The 22,225-nt window shown below is 43.7% G+C and overlaps 1 protein-coding gene across 23 annotated transcripts in view; it reads left to right on the plus strand.

The window, feature by feature from the left end:
- Positions 1–7,661: 7,661 nt before the first annotated feature.
- TRAF3IP1 (TRAF3 interacting protein 1) overlaps positions 7,662–22,225 on the plus strand; it is a 225,439-nt gene continuing 210,875 nt past the window's right edge. For 5 of the 23 annotated variants that reach the window (XR_010591402.1, XR_010591405.1, XR_010591403.1 and 2 more), the window contains exons 1-10: positions 7,779–7,905; positions 8,831–9,075; positions 10,105–10,172; positions 11,076–11,189; positions 11,859–12,023; positions 12,753–12,899; positions 15,825–15,968; positions 18,380–18,508; positions 19,488–19,628; positions 19,977–20,084. Coding sequence is in view for 18 of the 23 variants with exons in the window: in XM_065561149.1 (XP_065417221.1) it covers positions 8,877–9,075; positions 10,105–10,172; positions 11,076–11,189; positions 11,859–12,023; positions 12,753–12,899; positions 15,825–15,968; positions 18,380–18,508; positions 19,488–19,628; positions 19,977–20,084 (1,215 nt within the window). In the remaining 5 variants the exon portion in view is untranslated. The other 18 variants (XR_010591404.1, XM_065561147.1, XM_065561157.1 and 15 more) reach the window with 17 other exon arrangements.

Raw genomic sequence — 22,225 nt, forward strand, 5'->3', positions numbered from 1 at the left:
CACCACCCCCTGGGCACCTCTAAGAGGCAATACTTCCCCCAGCAAGCCAAAAGACCCTTTAACATGCCCATCCCTTCTCTGCACTCCACTCACAGTTGCTGTCCTTGGCCAGTGCAGCCCCAGAGTTCAGAGGTTCATCTGCAGAGTTCATCTCCCACCCTGTGTGGAATGGGGGGAGAAAGGAAGCACCTTACACACTCCAGAGCAAGCTGCTCTGGCACTCGCTTGTCACCCCAATGGCTGATTGCCACGCCTCTCTGCAGGGCTCTGCTCTGACTCTCTCCACCAGCCGCCCTGCTGGCCACTTGCCATTCCTCTCCACCAGCCACCTGGCTAGCCACTCACCAAGATATCTTCAAAGCCCCTCCCTTTAACACAGCTCTCAGCAATTTCAGCTGTTAGTGGGAGAGCCTCACAGCTAGTGCATACTGGGCAGTCTCTTGCAATAGAGACACTATCCTAAAGTAGGTCTAATACTTATACCTAGATACCAGTAATTTCAGCTCTGCAGCATATAACAAGAATCCCAATTGAGTCTAAACTAACCCTCTTATTATATCATGAAAATAGGAAGTATCCTTAAAGAGACACCACACCACACACTCTCAACTCATTGGGCTTTGGAACCCATGTCCCCTGCCTAGAGAGTGCCATTCAGTTGAGGGTGAGTCCTTCCATCAGGGTATGTCAGGTACAGTTCTGCTGTCCTCGGTTCACACAACAAGGATAATAACCCTTGGGATCCAACACTACCCACAAGTGATCATTTGGGCAAGCAATCCCATCATGCTGAGCACATAGGTAGGCAGCGTGGGTGTGTCCATGCAAACGAGATCAGCTCCTGAAGTCTTTTCCACAGCTCACTACTGAGTCAGAGGAGAGCTCATTCAGACTCTGCTTACATCAGGAATCTGTGGGTTTCACTTGAACCCTGAGATGACTGGTCATTTCTTCCTCTTGGGCAGTGCTGAGTAGAGGAGTCCAGGGACAACAGTTCCTGCAACACAATAGGAGAGGTGGAACAGATTTGGGAACTGGCAGATTTTCAGCAGGCAAAGGAGTCCACTGGCTGAGCCTCTGAGCTGCTGCTATTTTAAGAAGAACAGGAGTACTTGTGGCACCTTAGAGACTAACAAATTTATTAGAGCATAAGCTTTCGTGGACTACAGCCCACTTCTTCGGATGCTGTAGTCCACGAAAGCTTATGCTCTAATAAATTTGTTAGTCTCTAAGGTGCCACAAGTACTCCTGTTCTTTTTGCGGATACAGACTAACACGGCTGCTACTCTGAAACCTGCTATTTTAAGGGTAGGGTACGACACACGGGGGCCAAGGGGTGAGTGGAGGAGCTGGGAGGCCCTGTGCTAGCAGGAGAGGAACAAATAGGTAGGGGCAGCATGGGTGATAGGAAGAGTAAGTATTATTTTAAGGGAAGGAGAATTGTTTTGCTGTGCAGTATTGTTTAAGGGGATGGGGTCTAATAATGGGAGCAGCATTGCTTGAGGGGAGGTGTTTTAACATAATAAGAACATAAGAACGGCCGTATCGGGTCAGACCAAAGGTCCATCTAGCCCAGTATCCTGTCTACCAACAGTGGCCAATGCCAGGTGCCCCAGAGGGAGTGGACCTAACAGGCAATGATAAAGTGATCTCTCTCCTGCCATCCATCTCCATCCTCTGACAAACAGAGGCTAAGGATACCAGTCCTTACCCATCATGGCTAATAGCCATTAATGGACTTAACCTCCATGAATTTACCCAGTTCTCTTTTAAATGCTGTTATAGTCCTAGTCTTCACAACCTCCTCAGGTAAGGATTTCCACAAGTTGACTGTGCGCTGCGTGAAGAACTTCTTTGTATTTATTTTAAACCTGCTGCCTATTAATTTCATTTGGTGACCCCTAGTTCTTGTATTATGGGAATAAGTAAATAACTTTTCCTTATCCACTTTCTCCACATCACTCATGATTTTATATACCTCTATCATATCCCTCCTTAGTCTCCTCTTTTCCAAGCTGAAGAGTCCTAGCCTCTTTAATCTCTCCTCATATGGGACCCGTTCCAACCCCCTCATCATTTTAGTTGCCCGTTTCTGAAACTTTTCTAGTGCCGGTATATCTTTTTTGAGATGAGGAGACCACATCTGTATGCAGTATTCGAGATGTGGGCGTACCATCGATTTATATAAGGGCAATAATATATTCTCAGTCTTATTCTCTATCTCCTTTTTAATGATTCCTAACATCCTGTTTGCTTTTTTGACCGCCTCTGCACACTGCGCGGACATCTTCAGAGAACTATCCACAATGACTCCGAGATCTTTTTCCTGACTTGTTGTAGCTAAATTAGCCCCCATCATATTGTATGTATAAGTTGGGGTTATTTTTTTCCAGTGTGCATTACTTTACATTTATCCACATTAAATTTCATTTGCCATTTTGTTGCCCAATCACTTAGTTTTGTGAGATCTTTTTGAAGTTCGTCACAGTCTGCTTTGGTCTTAACTATCTTGAGCAGTTTAGTATCATCTGCAAACTTTGCCACCTCACTTTTTACCCCTTTCTCCAGCTCATTTATGAATAAGTTGAATAGGATTGGTCCAAAGACTGATCTTTGGGGAACACCACTAGTTACCCCTCTCCATTCTGAAAATTTACCATTTATTCCTACCCTTTGTTCCCTGTCTTTTAACCAGTTCTCAATCCATGAAAGGACCTTCCCTTTTATCCCATGACAGCTTAATTTACGTAATAGCCTTTGGTGAGGGACCTTGTCAAAGGCTTTCTGGAAATCTAAGTACACTATGTTCACTGGATCCCCCTTGTCCACATGTTTGTTGATCCCTTCAAACAACTCTAATAGATTAGTAAGACATGATTTCCCTTTACAGAAACCATGTTGACTATTGCTCAATAGTTTGTTTTTCTATGTGTCTGACAATTTTATTCTTAACTATTGTTTCGACTAATTTGCCTGGTACCGAAGCTAGACTTACCGATCTGTAATTGCCGGGATCACTTCTAGAGCCCTTTTTAAATATTGGCGTTACATTAGCTAACTTTCAGTCACTGGGTACAGAAGCTGATTTAAAGGACAGGTTACAAACCATAGTTCCGCAACTTCACATTTGAGTTCTTTCAGAACTCTTGGGTGAATGCCATCTAGTCCCGGTGACTTGTTAATGTTAAGTTTATCAATTAATTCCAAAACCTAGTGACACTTCAATCTGTGACAGTTCCTCAGATTTGTCACTTACAAAAGTCGGCTCAGGTTTGGGAATCTCCCTAACATCCTCAGCCGTGAAGACTGAAGCAAAGAATCCATTTAGTTTCTCCGCAATGACTTTATCATCTTTAAGCGCTTCTTCTGTATCTCGATCATCAAGGGTCCCCACTGGTTGTTTAGCAGGCTTCCTGCTTCTGATGTACTTAAAAACATTTTGTTATTACATTTGGAGTTTTTGGCTAGCCGTTCTTCAAACTCCTCTTTGGCTTTTCTTATTACATTCTTGCACTTAATTTGGCAGTGTTTATGCTCCTTTCTATTTGCCTCACTAAGATTTGACTTCCACTTTTTAAAGGAAGTCTTTTTATCTCTCACTGCTTCTTTTACATGGTTGTTAAGCCATGGTGGCTCTTTTTTAGTTCTTTTACTGTTTCTTAATTTGGGGTTTACATTGAAGTTGGGCCTCTATTATGGTGTCTTTAAAAAGCGCCCATGCAGCTTGCAGGGATTTCACTTTAGTCACTGTACTTTTTAACTTCTGTTTAACTAACCCCCTCATTTTTGCATAGTTCCCCCTTTTGAAATTAAATGCCACAATGTTGGGCTGTTGAGATGTTCTTCCCACCACAGGGATGTTGAATGCTATTGTATTATGGTCACTATTTCCAAGCGGTCCTGTTATGGTTACCTCTTGGACCAGCTCCTGCGCTCCACTCAGGACTAAACCTAGAGTTGCCTCTCTCCTTGTGGGTTCCTGTACCAGCTGCTCCATGAAGCAGTCATTTAAAGTATCGAGAAATTTTATCTCTGCATTTCGTCCTGAAGTGAAATGTTCCCAGTCAATATGGGGATAATTTAAATCCCCCACTATTATTGAGTTCTTAATTTTGATAGTTTCTCTAATTTCCCTTAGCATTTCATCATCACTATCACTGTCCTGATAGGTGGTCTATAATAGATCCCTAATGTTATATTCTTATTAGAGCATGAAATTTCTATGGATTCACTTAAGATTTTTACTTCATTTGATTCTACATTTTCTTTCACATATAGTGCCACTCGCCCCGTCCCCCCCCCCCCCCACCCCCCCCCCCCGCATGACCTGTTCTGTCCTTCCGATATATTTTGTACCCCGGAATGATTGTGTCCCATCGATTGCTCTCAGTCCACCAGGTTTCTGTGATGCCTATTATATCAATATCCTCCTTTATCACAAGGCACTCTAGTTCACCCATCTTATTATTTAGACTTCTAGAACTTGTGTACAAGCACTTTAAAAACTTGTCATTGTTTATTTGTCTGCCCTTTTCTGATGTGTCAGATTCTTTTTTATGTGAATGTTTATCATCTGATCTGGCCCTTACATTATCCTCTTCCTTCCTCTGCTCCTGACTATAACCTGGAGATTCTCTATCATTAGAAGGTTTCAGAGTAGCAGCCGTGTTAGTCTGTATCCGCAAAAAGAAGAACAGGAGGACTTGTGGCACCTTAGAGACTAACAAATTTATTAGAGCATAAGCTTTCGTGGACTAAGCTTTCGTGGACTACAGCCCACTTCTTCGGATGCATATATGCATCCGAAGAAGTGGGCTGTAGTCCACGAAAGCTTATGCTCTAATAAATTTGTTAGTCTCTAAGGTGCCACAAGTCCTCCTGTTCTTCTTCTATCATTAGACTCTCCCCTAAGAGAAGTCTCTGTCCGAGCCACATGCTCCTCTGCAGCAGTCGGCTTTCCCCCATCTCCTAGTTTAAAAACTGCTCTACAACCTTTTTAATGTTTAGTGCCAGCAGTCTGATTCCACTTTGGTTTAGGTGGAGCCCATCTCTCCTGTATAGGCCCCCCCCATCCCAAAAGTTTCCCCAGTTCCTAATGAATGTAAACCCCTCCTCTCTACACCATCGTCTCATCCACACATTGAGACTCTGAAACTCTGCCTGCCTACCTGGCCCTGCGCGTGGAACTGGGAGCATTTCTGAGAATGCCACCATAGAGGTCCTGGATTTCAGTCTCTTCTCTAGCAGCCTAAATTTGGCCTCCAGGACATCTCTCCTACCCTTCCCTATGTCATTGGTACCTACACGTACTACGACCACTGGCTCCTCCCCAGCACTACACATAAGTCTGTTTTAGATGCCTCGAGAGATCCACAACCTTCGCAGCAGGCAGGCAAGTCACCATACGGTTCTCCCGGTCATCACAAACCCAGCTACGTTTCTAATGATCGAATCTCCCATTACTAACACCTGCCTTTTCCTAGCAACTGGAATTCCCTCCCCCGGAGAGGTTACCTCTCAGTGTGAAAGGCAACCCCAGCACCATCTGGAAGGAGGGTCCCAACTATGGGAAGGTTTCCCTCTGCTCCCATTAACTGCTCTGCTTCCCTGGGCCTTTCATCCTGTGGATTGTTTTGGAATAGCCTTTGCTAGTAAATCGAAGATTCTACACTGCAAACTCCTTCAGCATTATAACCTCTCTGGAGCAGGGACCATCTTTATTCCTGCATTTTGAACAGCACAGAGCACATTGTCAGCCGTTGATTATTGCCAAGGCCCTGTACTGAAAAATTACAAGACAGGTGTCCCAAAATCATGAGATTGGATTAAAAACCATTATTTAAAAATAAACAAACATTTTATTTGCCTTCTGGTATATTTACTTCTCGCTTTCAAGCTCTGCCTCCAAGCTCCAGTGCTAGAAAACTCTCCCACTGGCTTTTTTTTTTTTGCGGGGGGGGGGGGAGGAGATTCTACTGCAACCTTCCAACTCCAGGAACTGAGTTGTTAAGAAAATCACTAAATATCACAAGACTCATGATAACACTGCAGGACTTGGCAACACGGGTGTTTTGATAGAATCTAGTTTCAATAGGGTTACCATATTTCAATACTGCAAAAAGAGGACACTCCACGGACCCCTAGCCCTGCCCCAACCCCACCCCTTCCCCACCTCAACTCCGCCCCCTCCCCTGAGCACCCCACATTCCCCCTCCTCCCTCCCGCCCCCTGGCTGCTGCTGCGCTGGGGAAGTTGCTTCAGCCCCCGCTGTGGTGGAGAGCAGTGGGAGCCGGGAAAGTTGGAGCCCGGGGAGGAGGCGGTCTCCTTACCATGCCTCCCTATTTTCCCGGACATGTCCGGCTTTTTGGAAATTCCTCCCGGACGGGGATTTGAGGACCAAAAAGCCGGACATGTCCGGGAAAATCTGGACATATGGTAACCCTACCCCAGAGCTGCCTCCGGACCCCCCCCAGGCCTCACCTCAGAGCTGCCTCACGCCCGCCAGACCCCCCCAGGCCTCACCCCAGAGCCGCCTCCTGCCCGCCCACCAGACCCCCCAGGCCTACCCCAGAGCCACCCACTCTCCACAGGGCCCATCCTCAGCCTTCTCCTGCCTCAGTGCCCCCACTCCTGAGAGCCTGCCCTCCGCAGCCCCCCCTGTCCACAGCCCCTGCCTCGGAGCCCCCCACCCTCCCATAGCCCCCACCTTCCACAGCGCCCCCACCTCAGTCCGCCCCTTCACCTCCCTCCATAATCCCTACCCTTCATTTCCCCACCTCCTCCCACAGCCCAACCCCTCCACAGCCCCCCACTCTCCACAGCCCCTGCCTCAGAGCCCCCCCGCATAGCCCCCTACCCTCAGAATCCCCCCCCCACCTCAGAGTCCCACACCCTTCACCTCCCTCAGGGGAGCCTCCACTCTGCTCCCAGCCGGACCCGGCGAGGCTGCGGCAGCTCAGGCTGCGGGAGGCGCTGGGAAGGGCCCTTCCCAGGTGGAGGAGTTCGGTCTCCCGGGAGCCGCCCCGCGCGCCGAGAAACTTTCCCCTGCGCCCGGACCCGCCCCCGGGCAGTGGCTCCGCCGGGGGGGGAGGCAGCCCCGGCTGCACGGACTGCTGGCGGGGGGGCTCCTTGCACGGCTGGGACGGAGGGGGGAGACTGAGGCTCTGCCAGAGCCGCGGGGGATGCTCAGAGGAGGGAGAAGCGGCCCCGGGTCCCCGCACCAGCAGCTGGCTGCAGAGACACCACCGCTCCTAGCCATGGGGCGTAGGGTTGCAGCAGCACGGGGGGTTGCAATCCGCAGGCTGAGCGAGCTGACACACCAAGAGGAGAGGGGGCAGTGGGTAGGGTTATCATACGTCCGTATTTTCCAGACGTTTTTATATATTTAAAAAATCATCGCCTGTGTTGAGAAGGGATGGGTGGCATTTTATGAGTCTTTGTACCACATTTTTGGAAAAAATTCCCCATTAGATTAATTCTCACAGAGTAGCCACCTTTCGCTAGAGAGACTACATCTCCCAGCAGGTAATGCGGTAACTACTCCCAGGCAACTACAGAGGGCCTTGGGGCACCCACTCCTAGTCAACTACACCTCCCAGAAGGCGTTGCGCCCACCGCTTCCGGTCATATGCCGCTACCGAAAGTGAAGTGGGGCCACCCACAGTTTCCCTAGCGGACGCCGAGGGGTTGGTTGGTGGCCGTTGTCTCTAGCCGGCGCGTGGCCTGGTGGCTTGTGGGAGTTGTAGTCCGGGCTGCGGGAGGCGGCGGTGCGGAGGGCAAGACTCCAACTCCCAGCGGGCCCCGCGGGAGCCGGCTGACAACGAAGCCAAAACAACCATGGCGGCAGCGAGCTGGCGGCGGTTCTGGTGTCACCTCAAGTGTGGCTCCACGTCCCGGCAGTGAGCGGTGAGCGGGGATGGGGACTCACCGTCGGAGCCCCCTGCCGTGTGGGGGAGGGGCGGAGACACCCCCCCCCCCAACGCGCGGGCGGGGCCACGGCGGGGAAGCTGCAGCTCAGCGGGGCGTTTGCGTCCTACCTGCCCAGCACGGTGCAGGGATTGTGGCTGGGCTGCGGGGGGGATTTCAGGCCTCCCTCCCCCTACGGCCCTACAACTGTGAATGAACACCTCCCCCCGGAAAACCCGGGGAAAGTGCTTGTTAAAACCCATGATTTTGTGCAACCGCGAGCACAAAATAGATAAACATGGGGGAGGGGGCTTTAAAATGATGTTCTCTGTCGAAATTGTAACAAAAATAAAAAATCATATTCTGCCAAGCCTAATTACATTGGCTTGGCGCTGTCTAAACACACACTTTCAAGCACCACGTTCTTGCATCCAACTAACTACATTGGTTTTGATTGATACCGTTTGTTGTTTGGTTACAAGTCTGTGCATGGACCCTCTTGTTTTGGAAGACGTGCCCTGTTTTTACCAAAATCAAAATAGGGTGTTTTTTATTCCAAAATAAGTATCGTGTACAGACTTGCAACTAAACCGCAACAGTATAAATAAAAGCTGGTATTTTGGTGCAAGTTTGTGTATAGACAAGGCTTTGGTTGCTAAGATTGGAATAAAATTACAAAAGGTCTGGGAACCGAACTCTGTGGACATTAAAAAGTACAAAAACAATAAAAACTTTAAGATTATCTTGTTTTATAGCTAAAAGTTTATTTTTGTGATTTATAATAGATGACTAGGTAGAATGGAGGCATCAGTGATATCAGTGGTGACATAGTTAGGCCCAGGCTGAGAACTTTTGAAAATACAATGCTCAAGATTCAATTAGCATGTACTGCATAACCAATTAATATTGCAGTTTTTGTGCTAAGTGGTGATTTAGGTTGGATCTCTGAAGGACTATACTGTGGCTTCACAATGTTTGGAGACTTATTTGAAGAGGACTTTTCCTTTGTGTCAAATAATCAATGTGGAAAAGGGAAGAAATCAAAGTCCAAAGATACCGAGCCTCCCGCTCCAAGGGAGTTCACCAAATTAAGTGGTATCAAAAATCAGGGCGGAACCTGCTACCTCAATTCCCTTCTCCAGACTTTGCATTTCACGCCAGAATTTAGAGGTACTGTATCTTAAAATATAACTTTCTAAAGTAACTTTAAAATTAACCATGTTTATTACAGTAGTGCCTAAGGGCCAACCCCATTGTGCCGGCTACTGTACAAACACAGAGAAGAAGACAGTCCTTCCCTCCAAAGAGCTGTCAAGCTAAATAGACCAGACAGACCCAGAGTGGAGGGAGGAGTAGAACACACTAGCAGAGTGAAAGATGTGATGGTAGCAAACACTCTGTTCCACGTTTCCCCCCCTTCTTGGGGGTTCATTTAAGAAGGGATACACTGAATAAAAGAAAAGGGAAGGGCAGGAAAGAAGAGGGGCAGGTATGGAGTAAAGCTGAGGTGGAGAGACTGTGGACGGAGGGTAGGATTGAAGTAAATAACCAATCAGAACAGAGAAAGTCCAGTCAAAACTGTAGAAAGCTCTCTGAATGTCCAAAAGAGCAAAAGTCCCTGCTTTTGTCTCTACCAGCAACATGTCATACTAACAATATTTTACTAGAAATTCTGCTGACAGTTGTTATTTATAAAACATTACTAATGGAAAGCCAATTTCAAAAGCACTGTTCACTCCAGATAAGCTGTAGCAGCCAAGATGAAAACAAAGAGCAGGTGGTCCATAAAGTTAATATCTCTCACTTCTGCAAAAAGACATGTATCCTGTCTAGATATTTTATGTATAATTCACATCATAGAGACACAAATGTGCTTATAACTTCTTATTTAAAATAGGATGCAGTTTCACTTTGGCCATTGGCTCTCATTCACTTTTCACATAACCATTAACTTATGAAGAAGCAATTCTTCAAGACATCTAACCATTTGTATGTTTCTTAATATTGGTATTTAATTTGGATGGGGTGAAAATAAATTGGTACAAAAAAGTGCAAATGTCTTTCAGGAATAAACTTCTTAAGATACTTAAGGATTTCCAGGGATGTTTTTGATAACTTTTCATACAAATAAACTAAAATACGATACATATGAATGTAAAGCTTCTTTATTTTAAAGTCATGTTTCCTTTTCCATTACAGAAGCACTGTTTTCCCTAGGCCCTGAAGAACTTGGTTCTCTGGAAGATATCGATAAACCTGATGTAAAGGTGTTAAAATCTACTCTTATTATCCTCTGCTGTAGGTTGATTCAGAAAAATGAGGGTTTGAATCAAGAGGGAATACAATTTCTGACCATACTGGGAAATATAATAATTTATGTGAAGCCAAGAATTTGGTTTGTCAATGCATTCTGTTTTGTGCACCGGTGAAAGCCGGTGCGCCAGTTATTTTGCAATAATATTATAGATCTTGATCCTACTCCCATAGAATCCAATAGTAAAAGTCCTTCTGACTTCAGTCGGAGCAAGAGCAGGCCCAAAACTTGTACAGTACTGTTCCATATTTTCTTTATTACTAATTAAGGCTCCAATTCTGTGACTTCTTGTTTGTGGGACTGCTGCATCCTTCTGGAGCCACGCAGATGTAGTGGTCTACCTATGCACAAGACATTACAGGATGGTGCCTAATTTTTATTTTTAAAATGCTTACTAGCATTGGAACACAGATTTTGTTTCTGTATTCTCTGTTTAAAGTGATAGAAGCAAGTTGTTGGTGAAGTGAGTTTTCTCTGTAAATCAAAGCTACAATAGGTAGCTGTCCTAGCTATGATTTAATTAAATCTCCAAAGGCCATGTTCTTTTGTTTTTTTGAGGTACTAAAATGTGCAAAATACAAAAGTTACTGTTTATATTATGATTGTTTTTCTTTCTGTGTATGAAATAATGAATTTAAATTTCTCAGAGATACTTAAGGATGAATGTAGATTTTTGGAAAGATGTATCCATGTTTATAGAATTGTGAAGTAGGCCAAGTTATAATTAGAACACAAGTGCTACTGGGTTGATGGTGGCTTATTCTCACTTCTGTGCTAAATCCTAATTCATTTTATTTAAAGTACTGGTTTTGAAGTTGCTTCCTGAAACCTTTTTTTTTTTTTTTTAAACATTTAGGTTCGAATAATTCCATTACAGTTACAAAGATTATTTGCTCAGCTTTTGCTCTTAGATCAGCAGGCTGCATCTACAACAGACCTCACTGAGAGCTTTGGATGGAACAGCAATGAGGTACAGTATGGTATCTGTAAGGACACAACTTGTAAGAGTTTCTTCCAAAAGAGAAAGAGGATGACTCTTGGAGACTTGAAATATTTTGACATGTGAGAAAGTTTAGAATTTTTCAAGCTGGGGAAATATATTTTTAAGTTGGCAAATATTATTCTTTTTTTGCCTGCATCCCCACTGAAAGCACATATTGACTATTTCCTATGGAGAATAAGAAAATGGGTTTCTACAGATATAAAATATATTTTTAAAATATTTCTGTAGTTTTTCATTTTTTGCAGCAATACTGTTTGCCTGATGACTTAAGGCTCCAAGTCCTTCAAATAATTAGGCACTTACTTTATGAAAGGGAATGGTCCCACTGAGTTCAGTGGGAGTAGAGTGTATGACCTGGTTTACGTTATGCATGCTTGTAGCATAAATAATGGAAGTAAATTAAGGCTGGAAAGAAGGGGGGGGGGGGAACCAAACTTTTAAGTTAGCACACTATTCCTCTCTTGGTAGTAGGCAACTCTCACATTGTATCTTGCTTCCTTTTAAGGCGTTTGTTATGTCTCTAATGTAACTTTTGATTATTGCTTTTAGAAAATGCTTTAGTCATCATAATATGAAAAGCAGGAGCCTGCACTAATAAACCCTTTTTTAAAAAATGTGTCCTATGTTGTCTTGCAGGAGATGAGACAACATGATGTACAAGAGTTAAATCGGATTCTGTTCAGTGCTTTGGAAACTTCCCTTGTGGGGACTTCTGGCCATGACCTTATTAATCGGTTGTACCATGGGACTGTTGTTAACCAGATTGTTTGTAAGGAGTGCAAGAATGTCAGTGAGAGACAGGTAAATTCCTAGGATGGCTTTGTGTGTGTTTAATAGCATAAATTGTTGACAACTTGTTAAGCAGGTTACGGTTTATTGAAGATGTTAAATTTTCTGTACATGTAAATGCTTGCTTAACCCCACAAAATATTCCAAGTTAATTAAATATTTTGACCATGCTAATAATCAATTTATTGGAACCATGCAGCTTTTATGGGTTAGGACTCTGCAGACTTCTAAACACATGGAAAATATTCAAGGCTTATTTGTTCATACTGAGTCTTGGCTGATATTTTCTAAGCTATAGTGAGGGCATGAGTCATCAGAAGAAAATAGTAACACTATGGCAATTTCTAGCTGAGTTACTGTGTATCGTCAATGGTAGATATGATTAAGATGTAAGTAATGATGTTAATACAGTGAAACTCCATTTGTTTCATTCACGTTTTACCATCTATTTTTACTTTTTTTAATCTGTTTTTTACAACCAGGACTTCTTACAAAACTAAATTATGACAGAGGAATTAAACAGTTTTTTTTTTTTTTAAATCCTACAAATACTAGTATTGCTGAAATAGTGATGAGAGATTTCTTTAATCCAGACGCATGACTTACATTAGTGTGTTTCTTTATATTTAACAAATCTGCTATTGTGTCTGCATGCAAATGTGCTGTAGTATACCAAATATCAAAATCTGGCCTCGTTTACACAACGTATTGGCTTTTGTTCTCTACTGTACTGTTGTATAGGAGGATTTTTTAGATCTAACGGTGGCAGTCAAGGATGTATCTGGCTTGGAGGAGGCCCTGTGGAACATGTATGTGGAAGAGGAATATTTTGAAAATGATAACTTGTACCGATGTGGAGCGTGCAACAAACTGGTTGAAGCAGCAAAGGTAATGGGTTACCTTGTCCATAGCATCCAGTTTGACAGCAGTTGAGGAATTTGGAGAAGATTGATATTGGTACTTTACATGAGGGAGGGCTTTAGCATTCTCTGCCAAATTGATTAACATATGAACTCGTAGCAGTCACCTTAAGTGGAGAACATGTGAAAAGACCTCTCTTTTCTCTTCCCCTCCCCCCCCCCCCCGGTATAAGAATAGTTTAAAAAATTTATGTCTTGTGTTAACATGTACATTGTTGCAGTTTCTTACTAGTTCCTGGATGGATGGGGTAAGGTTTGGGCAGTATGAAATATCAATTCATCATCAGTAATAATCTTCCAGTGATTTACAGCACCACTTCAACACATAATAGCTTAGTCTGAGTTAGCATCCAAGTGTTCATTCAGGCTTAGCAAATTATAAGGTTTTTCTGAATGAGTCTGTCGGTGTGGAAGAACAGATCTCTTCGCTCACCTTAAAATAATCCCCATTGTGGTTGGAGGCAAGAATGGACAGGACAAGCTGCAGCTAAACATCTTGGAGAAGAACAGAAGGCCACAACTGGCTGGTGCAAACAATTTTGTTAAAAGTAGATTATGAAAGAATCTAACTTTCTAGTTAAGACTGATGGCTCTGGGCAGGGTTTGACAAATCCTCTCCTCAAAGGCTACTAAAATTTCCCCGGCAAATGGGAGTGTTTCCTAGCACTTTTTACAGAATTAGATTAAACCGGTTGTTAAATGCCTGTTCCTGCTGTACATTAGCACTTCCACTCTTGCTGGTGGGGGATCTGGACGAATGCAGAAATATACTTCCAAGTTTTCCCAGTGTAGACATACCTTCTGAACCATGAAGCTGCTTTTTGACCAATATTCTGATCTTGGAACTGGAGTACACTCTGCTCTTTTCATGCTTCTTCTGGTCCTGATTCTGTGCTGAGGCTGTCTGCACCTCCATGGGGGTAAAATAGTTGTAAATGCATTGGCTGAACCTCTTTGAGCCTCCAGCATTTCTATCCTTTGCTGTGGGGGAATTCTGCATCACTGCACAATGCAGAATTTTGGAGAAATTAATGTTGTGCGTGCAGTTTCCTTTTCCCCTCCCACAGAAATGGGCTGCAAAGATGTTGACTGACACTAGGGGCTGTTGGACCTGTCAGAGCCCAGCTCGCAAATAGAAGACAAGGCCAGCAGGAGGGGGAGGGAACTGGAGGGTTCCCAGCAGTTGCAGTTCCCAGCATACCCTATAGGATGGAGGTGGCGGTGCGCAGGAAACTCTGTGCAAGCCTGGGACCCAGCATTGGGCTGTTTCTCCCTCTGGATCCCTGGGCTCTAGGAGGTAGGGTCTGTTAGTGTCTGTGCCGGGGGGGGGGGGGAGACCCACAGCTGTCTGATAGGGGGTGTGAGTGTCTGGGCTGGGGGTGGGGAAGCAGAGAAGCAGGAACTGGGTTGTCATAAGGGTTTCTTTAACTCTCTACTCCTGGGGGAATTTTTCTGTGTCTGTATTGTTACAGATATACTTGCTATATTTTGAAATAAATTACCAAAATTGAAACTGGCATGATTATGTAGTGCTGTTTTTGTCAAATAAAATTTGCAGAATTTTAAAATATCGTGTGCAGAATTTTTAATTTGTTGGCACAGAATTCCCCCAGGAGTAGGAAATGCACTGATCAGCAAAAGGGAAAACAATCTCAAGTTTCCCTGTGTTGAGCAGGCAGATTAACTATTATAAAAGCTGACTTGCTACCCTTATAGGGTGAGAACCATACATGTTTAATGCATCTTGTACGCTATATGAAAGCTTCTTTTAACTTTTAAAATATAGAACATATGAAATGGGTTAATTTTGTATTTGAAGTGCAAACCAGCAATCTTGTCCAAACATTGATGCCAAAAATCAGGGTGTCTTTATTTTTGTCAAGTATGCTTAATTTGCAGATCAGTGTAACTCCACTTGTACAAGTGCTAGACAAGCAGAGAATCACCTCATTCTTGAATCTTGGACTCAGATCATTGTTGGTGGCATTTTACACCAACATCATCTGACTGTAAATGTCTGCAGAGTGCACAAGATGGGAAATGTAGCAGTGGATCAGTCACCCATGACCCTGAATCCCCACTGCCCAGCATACTGCACAGTGGAGTCCTAAAGGACTCTTCTGTGCTGTCCAGGAAGTGTTCCTCCTCAGCTTAAGCTCCTTAAACCTTTCCTCACATCCTGTGCCGTTAATTGTACCCCCAACTCCTGCATTGCACTTCTTTCTCTCTGTGGAAGAGGGCAGGATTATTCACCTCTAAAAGAAGGTAGTGAAAAGAAGGTAAACTGCTTTCATTCATCTCAGCAGGCTGTAAACTCTTTAGGCTGTCTGTGTGCTCTGTCCCTCAAAACTGGTATGTGTGACCTCCCCGAAGGAGTCAAAGGTTTTTCTCTGATGGACCTCAACCTGTCAGAGGGAAAGAGAAACATTTAGACTAGTGCAGTACTGGACAACTTGTCAAGGAGTGGGTCTGAATAAAAGATGGTATAGCATCTACTACTTATTACTTGGGTCTCTCTTGGAAGTGTCAAAGAATTGACTAGTGATTGTGTTGGCACTTACTAGAACTAGGTCACTAACTGTTCATCTGTCCTACGACACTTACCATTTCACATAATATGTAATGTGGTGAAATACATCTTTTGATGTGCTATCCAGACTTCTCCCTTACATAGTTTGCTTGAATTTTTACTTTCCATTGTCATTACCTTTGGAATCTTCTCTTTAATGAATGATATCCTCTTACAAAATCCATAATGGCTGATTGCTTTCTATTGAAACCTTTTGGGGAACTTTTCTTCTGACAGCCTGAGAGAGTTGTGTTTAGAATGGAGGACATGCTGCTTCTTTGCTGTAATAAACTCATACTTAAAACTTTTTTGTTCATTTTACAGTCTGCTAAACTACGTAAGTTGCCTCCCTTTCTTACTATCTCGCTCCTGAGGTTTAACTTTGACTTTGAGAAGTGTGAACGATACAAGGAAACAAGCTGCTATACGTTCCCTATCCGGATTAACCTCAGGCCTTTTTGTGAGCAGGTTTGAACAATTTTGTCTTAATTTGTTCTCTGGCTGAATATGTGGGAAATTTATCTCCAGGATGAGCCATATTTCATTTTACCTTTTTGGTCAGGTCACAGGCTATTTGCAGGAGAAACTGTATGGCTTTCCCTCTGTCTGCAATCTGTCCTTCCAAAAGAGATCTCTTTTAATAGTGTTGGAAACTCTAACTTTTGTGGTGCGAACACAAAGCTTTTCTGTGTAGTACTGACAAATGGGAAAAATCAGTAATAGCATAAAACTTAATTGAACATTTCCATGCAAAAACCTCATTACCTGAAAGTTAGTTGTTGCATTACATTAATTTTTATGTTGGTATTATCTAATAGCATTATATAGAAACTCAGTTGTATATTTCCACACCCTTATAGTTTATGCATTCTCTTAGAAATCTATACAGATGAATAGTCATATTAATATAACCAAAACATAGTTATTAACAAAACAAAGCCTTTACGTAATTAACTTTAGTCCTTAAACTATGTAAATAATATACTTACTGCAGACACACTTTAAAGTCTGCTTTCCTAAAATCTTAATCACCATGGTTTTGGTCTTTAAAGTTCTGCAAATTGGCAGTTGAGGAAGGGTTTTTCAACATTAGCTTTGGGGGAGGAGCATATAATTATTTTGCTTTTATTTAATTTTTGTAAAAGTTAAGCTGCATGTGAGGTTTTTTTTGTTAAGCTTCGCAAAGTTTCCAGAGTTAACAAAGCCTTTTAGAGGGGCCAGTGAAATTAGACATCCACCCCCAGTGGTGAGCTGGAGCCGGTTGTTAAATTTAGAAGTTCTTTTAGAACCGGTTGTTCCCGGACAACCAGTTCTAAAAGGGCTTTATTTAACAAAGGCTCGGGCAGCTGTCCACCCTGCCCCTGGCCCCAGCTCACGTCCCCCACCTCCCCTGAACACTCCACCCCTTCTCTTCCCCCTCCCCTGCTTCCAGCGAATCAGATGTTCGCGGGAAGCCTGAAAGAAGCAGCAGGCAGACTGGGGCATGGGGGCTCCAGGAAGGTGGGGCGAGGACCGGCTCAGCCCAGCCCAGCTCGGCCGAACGGCTCCCTCCAGCCTGTCCCTGGCCCCCTCTGGCCTGGCCCCGGCCTGGCCCTGGCTGAGTGCCCCAGCCTACCCCCGGCCTGGCCCCAGCAGAGCGCCCCAGCCATGTGCCCCCGGCTCGGGCCCTGCAGCTCCGGCCCGGCCCAACTCAGGCCCCGTGGTGCCAGTGCCGGCCGGCCGAGTGGCTCCGGCCCGGTCCCAGCCGAGTGGCTATGGCCTGGACCTGGCCCAGTCCATGCCGAGCGCTCCAGCCCCAGCCCCTCCAGCCCTGGCTGAGCGCTCTGGCCGCCCCGGCCAAGAACCCCAGGGCCGAGCGCCCCAGCCCCGGTCGAGTGTCCCAGGCCCCAGCGCCCCGGCCTTGGCTGAGTGCCCCAGCCCGGCCCCAGCCTGGCTCGGGCCCCGCGGCCCTGGCCGAGCGGCTCCAGGCAGCTCGGTAAGGGGGCAGGAGAGTTCGGGGGGTTGTGGGGGGGTGGATGGGGTTGGGGTGGTCAGAGGGCAGGAAACGGGGGGATTGAATGGGGGCAGGGGTCCTGGGGGGGCAGTCAGGAAGGAGCAGGGCTTGGATGGGGCGGTGGGGGGCAGTCAGGGGCAGGGGTTCCAGGGGCAGTCGGGGACAGAAAGAAGGGGTGGTTGGATGGGGCAGGGGTCCTGGGGGGCCATCAGGAATGAGAGGAGTGGTTGGATGGGGCGGCAGGGGGCAGTCAGGGGACAGGGAAGGGGGGTGGATGGGGCAGGGTTCCCGGGGGGGGGGGGGGGACGACCCACGACTCCCTCGTGGGATGAGGAGGAGGGAACCTGTTGTTAATATTTTGGCAGCTCATCACTGCCCACCCCCCACCATCATTTCTCAAGAAGTCACTTTTAACGTAGAACTCCTAAACTATTTACTTGTAACTTTCCAGAAAATTGCAACTATGCCTAGGAATAAGTGGTATAAACTTGTTTATGATAAACATTTTTGTTTCCAAACAAAAGGATTTCAACAGCATTCAATTGAAATGTTCAACACAATATTAGCTAATGGAGCCGCTAACTATACTTCACTAAGTATGAATAGTAATTTCAGGGACAGCCGAGTTGGCATGTTTCAGTATTTGAATAAAACATACTTTTATGTTAATCACTGTTACTGAAAATATTTTACTTATAAGGTAGTTAAATGCATCTTTGGCTTGGTTCAAATGTATCTCTAACTCTGGAATAATGGTGGATAACAGAGAACTGCATTGATCGATCTTTTTCCCCACTACAACGCCTGAAATTTTGTCCATAGTGTAAAATCCTCCTTGTTATTGTGTAAAAGACTTGTAGGGTTTATTAATTTCCTCTTGTTTTAGACTCAGTTGGAGGATTCGGAGTACATGTATGAGCTGTTCTCTGTTATTATACACAAAGGTGGCTGCTATGGAGGACACTACCATGTTTATATCAAAGATGTTGATGCACTAGGAAATTGGCAATTGCAAGTAAGTCTAGAACACTCATTTTATATGGCTTTTCTCCTGCGTGGCGAGTTTCAATTCCTTGAGATGTATTAATGTAGACTGTACTAAAGCATTAAGTACACTTTGTATCAACAAAATAGTCTAGTGAGGCATTCACTCAAGCTGTCCTTCATGGCCTTTGTCATGCACTCATTTCATGTGAAGAGACCCTTTATTCAGTCAAGGAATGATTTCTTCTAATCAGAGACTGGAAACTGTATCAAAGCTTATGACTAGATTTGGTTGTCTATTTGCTATCCCGCTGAGTTAAGTCGCAGTATATGATTTAGAGAGGGATTTAGACTTTAAGGGGCCTACCAAGTTTAGAAGGCTAAACTTTCAGCTTTGTCTGTGAGGCTGGCCAGCCCATATCAAAAATTTCCAATGATTTCAGCATCTATAGAAGTCAATGTCCTATACAGTAAGAGGTTTTGATAGTCCTCTTCGAACATTATTTTGTTACACTGTAAAAGCTCATGGAATTTCTGTTCACTGAACCTTGTCTGCACTGGCAATCTTTGAATCTAATATTTGTCATCTCATCTGACAGGCTGCATCATGAGGGTGAGGAAAGGGTGGAAATTAGGAGGGGCAGTAACTGAGTGATCAGGAGCCTTCTATAGACAACAGTAATGGGGCCAGCCTTGCATACCAAAGTATTTTGCCATCCAGTGTGGAAATTGTATTTGATGCCTCTGAGTATCCAAGCTTATTTAAAAAAAGGAGGTGGGAGTGGAGCAGCCAAGCAATATGATGCCTGCCCCTATGCCAACCCTGTTGGCGAGTAAGTGCGTGTGGTCTGATATGACTTCTTCAATGACATTTTCTCCACATTTAACTGCTGCAGTTACGCATGGGTGCCCATAATTCAGTAAAAGAAAAGAATCTGCGCTAGAAAGCAAAAGGAAAAATACACATCTCTGTTTGAAATAATAGTATTTACTAATCTTTATTTCCATAGATTTGTAGTAAGGACCCCATCAATGATCTTTTTCAGGAGGAAGAAAGCAAACTGATGACTAATGAGAAGGTTCAGAAAGATACTGAAAATATCAAAGAAATGGAGAATCCACTGACAATCCTGAAAGGGATTTTATCAGAGGTATGGTATGTAAACAGATCTTTACTGCTCCCTGTTAATTACTGATCTGGAAGAGGGGTGGGGTAAGTGAAAAGAATCTAAACTTGTTCTAGTAATTCAGCAAGGAGCCTGAGACTGAAAGTGTGAAGTTGATTTTTTAATATAAAAGTAGTCATCCACTGGATCTCTCTGAATACTTGTTTGGCCAATCCATTAGCAGCCTTAAGTAGTTTACCCAAGCTATTGCCAAGGTTAGCAAAACCCATTAGTTTATTACCATTCCTGTTTGTTGCATACTTCTTGGTTGGTGTGTTTGAGGTTTTGCCCACCACTTCATCATTTCAATGTCTGTTAACTGTGTTCCTTTAGGAAGAATCCAAACAAATTCCTGTGGATCAGTTAGGGCAGAAACTATTGGAGAAAAAAGGAATGTCCTGGAACAAAAAATACAGGAAACAATATGGACCAATACGAAAGGTAACAAACAGTAAAACTCTAATAGGTACATTAAATTTTAGCTAAGCCTATTACTAACAAATCACTTCACAATTTTCAGTTTAAGAAAAATTTTTAAACTTGTGTTCTTCTAAAATTTCAAATGTTAGAAACAGTGGCTCTCCTTTCCCAGCAGACAGTCTGTAATGTAAGTCTAATTTATGAATGAAAATGCATATAGTAATGTATTTAGAAGTGTCAGTACATATAGAAATATTAATCATGATTTAAAAAATATAGTACACTTGAATTAGCAACTCAGTAGTCATGATTGTAATGAAACTCTTATTCTGAATCCTACTCATTGGTAGTTTAGAACACATCCAAAAAATTATCACTTTGGCTAAATTCTCAGGCTTGCCAGCTCAAGAATTGCATTGCAATAGTAAAGGAAACTGCTGCATTTGAATTTTGAGTTTGAACTCATTTTTAACCTTTTGAATTATTCTTCTTAAGAGTTGTGACACACAGGCCCATTGGTGGGTCATCACTCTGTGTAACTCTTGTCAGACCAGATAAATTCACTACACCTACCACTTTGCTGTCATAGTACGCAAACGTTTTATCTATAAAGGATGTTGTGTGAGGTATCAAATGAAAGCTTATATCATGCTGGTCGTAAGTATTGCCAGCTATATGTATGCATGTTATTTAAGAAGTCATATGTATGTATTGAAAATATGTTTAGAATCTGTGTTCCTGGCACGGTTGACAAGCAGCTTTTTGCCAGATAAAGGGGTGTGAAATCACCTATCCATGCTGTCTCTATTATAATTTAAACACAAAGGAAGCTGCATTTGAGAAAATCCAACAGGAAAAGTCAGGTTGACCAGAGTGGGGATGTGAAATCAACATGGGAAGACACCAGAAACTAAAACCATAGGGAAGTTGTCTTGTTTCTGGCATCAAAACAATGAATTTTGGGGAAATATAAGGAGAAGCAAAAAAGACATTTTGTTATCCATTTCAATGAGGAACACCCCTTGCTAGAGCTTGTAGGAGCATGTTGTTCTTACTGACTGGTCCCTTGTATTCATGAATCTCTGTTCTTTGTTAATGCACTTATTTTTGGTTTTTATATATATATATATATATATATATATATATATATATATATATATATGGTGCGACTCCTTAGCTGAACTAGACAGGCTGGTATGTACACTGTCTCTTTGGAGACAGCGAACTTGGTGATTTCTGTGAGTGTCCGGTGTCAGGGACTGGATACTACAGAGGAATGCTGTTCAAGGGGGCTCAAGGATTGGGGTGCACCTAGAGTTAATCTGCAAGGCAAGGTAAAGGCTGGCAGAGCTTCTGATGAGATTGTTTTGATGGCTAACGGATTAGAGTGACATGGAGCTGACACCCAGTTTAGCACTAGAAGTCTCTCTCTTGCTGACACACGCACACAGAGAGAGAGAGAGAGAGCACGCAATCAGTAAGCAAGGTGACTTGCAGTCCTGAGCACTCCCGAGAAAAATTCACTGAGATGCAAAATTTTCACATTTTGAATAATTCAAAAATAGTTTAAATTGTGAAATTCAAGCAGAGCTGTCTTAGAGGAGTAGCTGCTTTCCTGAGATTGAAAGTAAACTGAGAAATAACCTATGAGCAAAAGGGCATACTGAACATGCACAATGTTTTCTGTCATGATTGAATGTCTGTTATCAACTATAATGTGCATGCACATTTGTGTGGGTTTTCATGATGTCCGTACATTCAGTGAACAGATCTGTCTGACATGTTCTGATTAATGCATGTGTGTGCTTATTTGAATGAGACTATATGAACATACACTGAAATCAACTCATTTGATACTTCAAGAATGTGCTTTTGTTAGTGATCAGAAATTACACTTATCTGAGGTTTGGATTTACTATATAAAGTGCTTAGATTGTAAACTGTCTGGGGCAGGGCGTGTCTTTATGTGTGTTTGTACTTCACTTGGCACAATCAAGATTGGGCCCGCTGGATGCTCCTGAAATATAAAGGCCCTGGTCTGTGCCAAAACCCACTATCCTATGGACGAATGACCAATTTAAAGTCCATAAGCTCTGATTGGTATGGTACAGTGATATAAAGTATTAATTTTCATCCATGGAAAATCCTTGTTCTGGTTTATC

The sequence above is a fragment of the Chrysemys picta genome, chromosome 11, assembly GCF_011386835.1.
Source record: "Chrysemys picta bellii isolate R12L10 chromosome 11, ASM1138683v2, whole genome shotgun sequence".
NCBI lineage: Eukaryota > Metazoa > Chordata > Testudines > Emydidae > Chrysemys > Chrysemys picta.